General features: G+C 39.8%; 1 protein-coding gene across 1 annotated transcript; it reads right to left on the reverse strand.

Annotated features, from left to right (window-relative positions):
- Nucleotides 1-982: 982 nt before the first annotated feature.
- Nucleotides 983-8,265, reverse strand: LOC134793398 (menin). Its single transcript, XM_063764976.1, has 6 exons — nucleotides 7,602-8,265; nucleotides 7,037-7,262; nucleotides 5,684-5,975; nucleotides 3,968-4,117; nucleotides 3,083-3,200; nucleotides 983-2,878 (listed from the first exon to the last, which is right to left on the reverse strand). The coding sequence occupies exons 1-6, from the start codon at nucleotides 8,166-8,168 to the stop codon at nucleotides 2,546-2,548; spliced, it is 1,686 nt and encodes a 561-aa protein (XP_063621046.1). The 5' UTR covers nucleotides 8,169-8,265; the 3' UTR covers nucleotides 983-2,545.
- Between the last annotated feature and the right edge of the window lie 738 nt (nucleotides 8,266-9,003).

The raw sequence follows: 9,003 nt of genomic DNA on the forward strand, positions 1-9,003 counted from the left end.
GATACGACGATCACTTAAAATAAAAATTAGAAGTAAAAATTAAAGGATGGAGATGTCATATGGATGTCATTTGTAACGACCGGTCTGGCCTAGTGGGTAGTGACCATTCAGTAACCCTGCCTATGAAGCCGATGGTCCTGGGTTTGAATACCGGTAAGGGCATTTATTTGTGCGATGAACACAGATATTTGTTCCTGACTTTCCTGAGTTATGGGTGTTTTCTATGTATATAAGCATGTATTTATCAATATACTATACGTATATATATCATCGCCTAGTTAGTACTACCTAGAGCTAGCTAGTACCCATGTTACAAGCTTTGCTTGTTTTGGGGCTATGAGTAGGCCGATCTGTATAAGATTGTCCCCAAATATTTATTCATGAATTATTTATTTATTTGTGATTTAGGCTATAAAACTATTTAAACGGATAAAAAATGAAAGTAAGATAATATTGGAGCGCATTTCATACAATTTTGGTTAAAAGTAAAATATCTAGTTACTAGAATGGATGTCAGCGTTACAAATAATTCCATCAAAGAACAGTTACGAAAACTTGTCCTTTCAAGGAGTTCCATTTCCCATCCCATAATTATCCCATTAACAGGCTTTGGAATTTAATCAAATTTATAATTTTATTGTAAACGTTGAGCAGAATCAGAATGATTAAATATAATAAAATTAATAAATGACTTAGATTTCAAATTGTATTTTTAAATTGAGATTGACTACGTGACACTTTTTAATACTTAGTTTTATTTTATTGTTAAAGTTATTTCTTATTAACTTCAAATTGTTGTTTTATGAATACATTTGTAAAAATACCATTTGTTTCTCATATAACGCATAAAACTTGAAAAATATATCATTTAATTAACTTTAATATCCTTATACCCAACCGGATCCGGTCCGGCCGGTGAGGCCAAAATCCGGCCGGATCCGGCAGGATTGAAAATCAATCCGGTTTGCAATCCCTAGTCGCCACCTAGCGGCCTTATCTGTCCTGCGGACTCAGCACGGTTCCATTTTTATCGACTATCACTATGCGCGTCCCTTTCGCACTTACATACTTGTTAGAACGTGACAGGCATGGTGACAAGGGATAAAAACGCGACCGTGCTAAGCCGCCTGATCGTAACAGACGCGTTTTGTTAGAGAGTGAGTCTTCTGTACCTAGTACTATTATTTATTCTGTGGTACGAGTATGGACTCGCGCGTGAGAACGCAATTTATGCTAGACCGCCTGGTAGTGTAAATGTCAGATAATTCCAAAAATCACTCACAATTTCATCATATTGATGTCTATTTTCGGAACTACCCGAACACACTTAAACCCCGCGATATGGAGACGAGGCTTTAGCCTTTTACTTCGTTTTTACCAGACCCGACCAAGTGGATACGCAATAGAACAGTAGGAATGAATGTAAAAAATGCAACCTGGTTATTTATTTTCACAGATAACGAGAAAAGAAACGCTCCCACGTAGCTGACATAGCGTGTAGAAGGCATTCGTCTCGGTTGACGCTATATCTTCAGTTGCATGTTTAGCGCGGCGTGCCATATCTTCTGTTTCCTTCTAGTTTCCTAGCTTTAAGGGCATGGCACACTACTTCCGATTCGCACATCGCTTCGAAGTTTGAGCGAGACAATGATATGCGCGTATTATAGCGACGTCCCGCTCGCGCGTCGGAGCGACGTGCGAATCGGACGCAGTGTGCCATGCCCCTTACGCCCCCTCTTAACTAATCTTAGGTGAACCGTCTTTTCAATAACGTTTACCAATTGTCAGTTAACAGTGTGGTATAACTCTTTCCTATCACGGAACAATGGTGTTCCGGACCTTTGGGAGGCGTGCGCGGAGCCGAAGCCAACACGTAGAGGCCCTTTTTGACACTTTAATGAAATGTAAGGGGTACACCGTGGGGTATAACTCTTATTATTAAAACTATAAGCTCGGCTCGAGATTCTATCCACTGTCATATTCGAAACCGCAAACCGGTTCAATGTTTTAATTATCGGCTCTATGGCTTTTGCCAGTAGATTAACCATCATGAATCAGATGTAACTTGTGGTCGGCACGCGCTAAAGTTCTGGTATCCTAGGAAAGCGGTGCCGTCATGTAGCGGACGCAAAAAGACGGCCGTCTTTACGGTGACAACATGTGGAAAGTTCCGCGGCGTCATAACACACCGTCAGCCACCAACGTCAAACGAAACGTATCCAGGAGAGAAATGACTGTAAGGCGCATGAACTGTTTGAATTTTAGGTAACGGTTTCTCGAAACGAGCTCAGTTTAAAAACTAACAGTTTAACATACGATACGGCATCAAGCAGAAACCAAGGCTTTATGTAACTTACAGATGTAGTGCATAATTGTTTTCCATCGTATTTTCTCGGAAACGTTCGTATTTGTCATGCTACTTCAGCCACCTTCAGTACTCTATGTACCGAGACTGACTGAAATAGCAAAACACGTTCGTACGTTTCGGTGAAAATACGAAGGAAAATAATTATGCACTAAATATGTACATGAACGAGGTAGTCGCTCAGCGCTCGCGCCTGGCGCGCTTAGCGCGACTAGTATTAGCGTCGTCATCGTCGCGTCGCTTAGCGGGCGCCTGCGGCCGCTGCAACTGACTCTGCGCCGTTAACTGCAGCTGCAACGCATGCGTATTCAAACGTTCCGCTAGTAACAACGGCTGTAGTGCCGCCATCTTGTGACTGTGTAGGGTAACTCGTGGTCGACTGTTGACGGCCGCGGTGAGCTGCTCCCGGACGGATAGCTCCCCGCTTTCTGAATTGTTATTCCATTTGTTCTCCTCCTCTTTGCTTTCGGACTCGGATTTCTCGGAGTCGTCGAGGCTGCATATGATGTGGACCTGGATATAATGAAAATAATAGCTTATTAGTGTTACGTGTACCTATTTATAGCAAAAATACAGTCAACGGTTTTAGGCAATATATCTCTGTTTTCAACTTTGGTTTTGAATGTGGAAAGAATCGATGTCGTTGAATGATGATGATGAGAAATCGATGGTCTATAATTACAGCAGGAGTCAACTTCAAGAAGAGGATAAAAGTACCTGCGCTCGAACTTCGGCGTCGAATTTGGATATAGTGCTGACTAGCGGCTTAGCCCAGCCTATGTGCAGGATGGGCGTCTGGCTACCCTCTTCCCATTTACATATTCCATCGTAAAATCTGGAAACAAGAAAGAAATTCTATACGTTGTCTATGTATTAAAAGACAAGCAAAAGTATATACTTCTACCCTTCTACTTGTAACAGTTGCCGAGTAGACCGCCAAAGACGTCTTGTCACGCGCGCAGGTACAGCCCAATATCAACCTTCGTGCGTTGTGATAAGGTGCGCGATGACGCGCCGCGCACGATAGGCTATAGTTAATACTGTTAATAGTAACATTTGTATGGAAATAAGATTTGTTCGTGATTGTCGTTACGTAAATCGTAGAGATCAACTACTTACTTCTTCTTCCTCGCGTTATCCTGGCATTTTGCCACGGCTCATGGGAGCCTGGGGTCCGCTTGACAACTAATCCCATGATTTGACGTAGGCACTAGTTTTTACGAAAGCGACTGCCATCTGACCTTCCAACCCAGAGGGGAAGCTAGACCTTATTGGGATTAGTCCGGTTTCCTCACGATGTTTTCCTTCACCGAAAAGAAACTGGTAAACATCAAATAATATTTCGTACATAAGTTCCGAAAAACTCATTGGTACGAGCCGGGGTTTGAACCCGCGACCTCCGGATTGAAAGTCGCACGCTCTTACCGCTAGGCCACCAGCGCTTCATCAGAGATCAACTACTACGCGATTACTAAATAAAGTTTATCTGCAATGGAAAAACTGGCGGGAAAACAGTATTATAATTTTTAGAAGATAAATACAAAAACTTACTGAAATCCTATCATTTTTAGGTTAAGCTCTAATGCAGTCTGGTAATCTCACCTTAAAAGGGAAGCGAAACATTCTGGATCTTTAAGAATCGACCGCGCCGAATGTCCAGAGCTCTCAACCTTCATTAACTGGGGTATTAGCTCGTTGGCGATTTCCGAAAATTCCTTGTAGATTTCTTCATCGTCCCGAGAATAGTTGTAACTGCAATAAAACATAGTTGTTTTAGACCATAGAGTAATATAAGTAAAGAAAGAGTGCATACATCAGTTTTCTTACCAAAACGCGCGTTATTTCGTAGTCGACATCTAACGTCAAGTAGTGGAACTATCAGTACCGCTGTCCGCTACTTGACACCAGATGGCACAAGTGTCGCTACTAACGAAAAATGTACTACTAAAACAATTTACAACTAATATTAGAAGCAGGAGTTGAAAATAGAGTTTCAAGTAATCCGGTAATAATATTAGCTGAAAATTGTTGAGCATTAGAGTTTTTGTTCGCCGCGACATATTGTCGACTAGCAGTACTGATATATTCCGCTACTTGACGCTAGATGTCGACTACGAAATAACGCGCATTTTGATAAGAAAACTGATCTATGGAGTTACTACTCTTTCTTTAATTATATTACTCTATGTTTAAGACTGAACTGAATTAGTAATTGTAAGTTTGTGTCTTGTATAGTTGTATGTAATTTGACTACATCAAAAACCTTTTTAGAAAATTTAGCCTTATTTTTAAAGACCTATCAAATGGTGTGTCACATGTTGCTATTTACTGAAAACAAAAAAACACTTAGTTACATTACATGTACTCCATACATGTAATGTAACTAAGTGTTTTTTTGTTTTCAGTCACAGCCACAAAGAGTAAAGTAAGTATAATACATATAATAGTGCCCCCCTGAAAAAAATTTTTTTTTAATAATTTCTAAACTTAATAGCAGCTCAATAAATAGACCATGCAATTTTCCAAAGTAAATCAAATATATCTTATAGATTTTGAAATAAATGGCACAGGAGGCATAAAGACAGACAGATGGACGGACGGTTTAGCCAGGAAATCCTAAAAAGTGATAATTGTATTCTGTCAATAATTAATATGAAAATAAAAATATGTTTCTCATTTATAATTTATGCAAGGATATTCAACTTGTATATGATGCAGTGCCGGGGCAATCGGGGCATCGATGGAACATTAATTGAAGGTGAGCAATCTTATTCTACGGGTATTAAAGAAAACCAGCCAAGTGCGAGTCGGACTCGCGCACGAAGGGTTCTGTACCTTTACGCAAAAAACGGGAAAAAAAATCATGTTTGTTGTATTGGAGCCTCACTTAAATATTTATTAGATTCTGTTTTTAGTATTTGTTGTTATAGCGGCAACAGAAATACATCATCTGTGAAAATTTGAACTGCCTAGCTATCATGGTTCATGAGATACAGCCTGGTGACAGACAGAGAGACGGACAGCAGAGTCTTAGTAATAGGGTCCCGTTTTTTACCCTTTGGGTATAGAACCCTAAAAAAGCAGGCCCAATAGGTATCTTTGACGCGCTGCCACTGGTATACTCATATAATATGCACTACATATGAGTCACTTCATATATTATATTCGAATTTAAACTGTCGTGAGTTAAACTGTAAAATTAGCTTAATGACTCATATATTGCTACATATTTTCTAATAAACTTTATAATTAACATTACCTTATCTATAATACTGTGCATACTATACAAGCGATCATAAAGGTATTAAAGGTACATACTGTCGAATGACGTCACCCGCACACGCCCAAGCATGAAACGCTTCCTTGTACATCTTATGCCGATGGTAATACCCTCCCTGAAACGTGTACGGGTACACATGCCGGTCCTCATAGTGTGTTCTTGAGGAACGGATTGCTTGGGTGTATAAGGCAGCTGAATCCGGTCTAGAGGCACTTTTGGAGGTGTCTTCGGGCAGCGTGTTTTCTGACTGATCGGAGCAGTTTGATAATTTCATGTACTCGTCTAAGTCACCAAGGTTACCCAGCGCCATTGGGTACATGTCTAGGCATCCTGTAACGTGATGAAAATCATGTGGCAAATGATATTGTATATTATTTTATTTTTTACAGGAACGTGATTATCCCAATACTCCCAATAGTATAAAAATTGACTAATCAAATTAAGGATCAGCATCTTTTACTTGTTTTTAGGTATTTCATGAATAAAAATGTCTTTTCTTTTCTTGTTTCTGTAAGTTTTCATACAGATCAATGTGGTTAATTTTGCATCCATTAGCCAGATCCACACAGAGCGAGCTTAAATACACGCGAGGCAATTTCCTCGTGCACAAAACGGCCAGTGTAGACGTGCCTCGCCCGAGGCAATGCGGCCTCATGTGTGGACCTGGCTGTTCGTAAATTGCTCCCATGACGTCTTAGGCTATGAAAAAATCATCAGGCTTGGTTTTTATACTTGAATCCGACTGCTTAGCATGACTTTCATAGTTACGCTTGAGACGCGCGACAATGCAAGTCATATTTTGACACCCTCTTTTATATATTTGAGTCCAGACTTATGCATAAAATATTGGCTGAGGATATAAATAATAGTACATTGTGATACAAGTGTGCTACATTGGTCATTACAGACGAGGTGATATTGTGTAATAAGAAAACCGATGTGTGTAATGAAATGACCAATGCACTTAAGTCAGTCAGATTATCATTCATTACCTAACAAGTGCTATAATAATGAAAAAGCACGCATGCGTAATATTTCGGATTATGAGCCTAAAAGCGGTTCAATAAGTTCCATGTTACGAGCAAGTGTGTTGAAAAGAAAATATTATTGGTGTGTGAAATCGATTTAGTATTAAAAGGTATATAATATATATGTACCAATATCTACATACAGATGATGTAGGGCATAATTATTTTCCATCGTATTTTCACGGAAACGTACGAACGTGTCTTGCTATTTCAGTCAGTCTCAGAGGTTGACTGAAGTAGCATGACAAATACGAAGGTTTCCGAGAAAACACGATGGAAAACAATTATGCACTACATCTGTAGCATAATTTAACTGAATTTCAATTTTAATTCCTAGTACCTATGTCATAAAAATAAACAAACCATTCTCATATAGAAGCCAAAGTAGCCTGTGCTGCATTTGTGCCACTTCATGAACATCAATAGTCGGGGTGAGAGTGATGTTGATGGAAGACACCAGTGCCGCCAGCTCCATCAGCCGGGTGCACACCACAGGCTTGCCCGCTACATACAGCCAGGAACGGGCCAGCATTCCATCCTCTACGGACCGGCCTCTCTTGTCTTCATTGCCTTTTCCATGCCATGTCACCTTTATATATAAAAAATTGGATTATGAGACAAAAAGGTAACTGTTTATGATTTAAAGGAAAAACAAGATATGCAAAGGCCATAAAAGGCTCGTAAAAAGCTTTAATGGTTTCATAAGCTCTAATATTACTAATGTATAGTCAGCAAGAGAAGTAGCTAAGCCGTCCAGATATTCAACATTTTCTACACAGGCTCTTACTTTCATAGCAAACTTATGTTCAATTCATTTTCAATACCTTGCCCACTTAGCTTAGAACTTCTTGATCAAGAAGTTTGCTATAGCAAATAGGCAAGGTTACAACTTCAACTGCTCATTGAATAGTTTGGAAACAAGGCTCACCTCTGCTGTTTCAGTCCCGTCTTTCCCAAACACTACCCAAGCATGATCCTCAGACAGCGCAAGGTGCACATCCCTCTTGCCAAGCACTTGGCATCCCGCGGTGACGGCAAAAGCCACGCCGAAGCAGTCAAGCTTGTTTCCAGTGAGAAAGCTGTAGATGGACTGTAAGTGCGCGCGGTCCTTGTAGTAGCTGCGCGTCAGCGAGTTCCACACCACATCGGCTACCCGCTTCACCAGCTCGCGGGTCGCATACTCGCCGGCCAGCAGCTTCGCGTCCACGCCGCTGCGCATCAAAGACACGAACCGCTCGTGCAGATCCTTCACTTCCTCCCATTCTACGCATGGAAATTTAATCTTGGCAAGCTTATTTGTCAACACGTTAATTATGTTTACATCTTTATCGCAGTTCTTAACATTAGTTAAGTTATTCTCGACTGCACCGACGATGATAGAAAATAGAGCCAAATCAGGTTCATTGTCACTGCGTAGTTGTTCTTCAAACAATTCGTATACTTTTTGTATACTATCGATGGGAAATACTTTTTTATATTGTGATAATTCGGACATTATTGCTTCGCATTATATTACACTGTTAAAACAAACGTTTTTGATTGAAATAAATAAACAACGAAATGAAACACCGGCTTGCATTCCCTCTACAGATTAAATACTTAATTGCAATGGTATTGTATGCACCAAAGAGAATATAATCACTACGTTTTAAGAGACGGGACTTCCATACTAGCGGTTTGATTAGTCTGTGTGTATGTTTGGTTATCCAATCATTACCAACATGTACGACAAAGAACTGTCAAAGAACAATAGTACCAACATAACAGACTTACATAGTGTAGTATCCTACACGCTTGCGTATTTTATCGATATCGATATCGATAAAATGGGTATGGTTGAAACATAGGCTCCTCGTCAACAAATTTCGTACTCAGGTTAGGATCGAATCCACATTTAAGTCGTACGTTATTTAAAGTGTTCTTTGAGTGGACTAATAGGTACATGGTTGGACTTAAATGTGGACCAGAAATATTTTGGAGGATGGAGCAAAATGACATATTATTTACGGCGAGGGCGTACATAGAATTCTGAACGAAGCGATGAATTCGAAAGTATGATTTAAGCTAAAAATATATGCAAAAAAATAAACGTTCTATAGAACTAAAGTGTTTCTTTGATCCCTCCTAACAGGGAAGAAAAGTAACACTTTGATCCCTCCTAGCAGAGAAGAAATACCCCTTTTTTCGAATAGTTGATGTGAAAAGGGCTTTTTTTTCTCGCTAGGAGGGATCAAAGTGGCACTATTCTTCCCTGCTAGGAGCAGGAGTATATTTTTTAAGGTTAAATAATATTTTAGAATATAATAATTTCCTCATTGGTGATGTTAAAA

This window comes from Cydia splendana, chromosome 1 (assembly GCF_910591565.1).
Source record: "Cydia splendana chromosome 1, ilCydSple1.2, whole genome shotgun sequence".
Taxonomy (NCBI): Eukaryota; Metazoa; Arthropoda; class Insecta; order Lepidoptera; family Tortricidae; genus Cydia; species Cydia splendana.

Excerpts from the sequence above, each read along its gene's own strand:
- LOC134793398 (XM_063764976.1), bottom strand. The coding sequence starts at position 8,168 with ATGTCCGAATTATCACAATATAAAAAAGTATTTCCCATCGATAGTATA. Across the intron at positions 7,263-7,601 it reads ACGGGACTGAAACAGCAGAG|GTGACATGGCATGGAAAAGG; the intron begins GTGAGCCTTGTT and ends TTATATATAAAG. Across the intron at positions 3,201-3,967 it reads TGTTTCGCTTCCCTTTTAAG|ATTTTACGATGGAATATGTA; the intron begins GTGAGATTACCA and ends TCTTGTTTCCAG.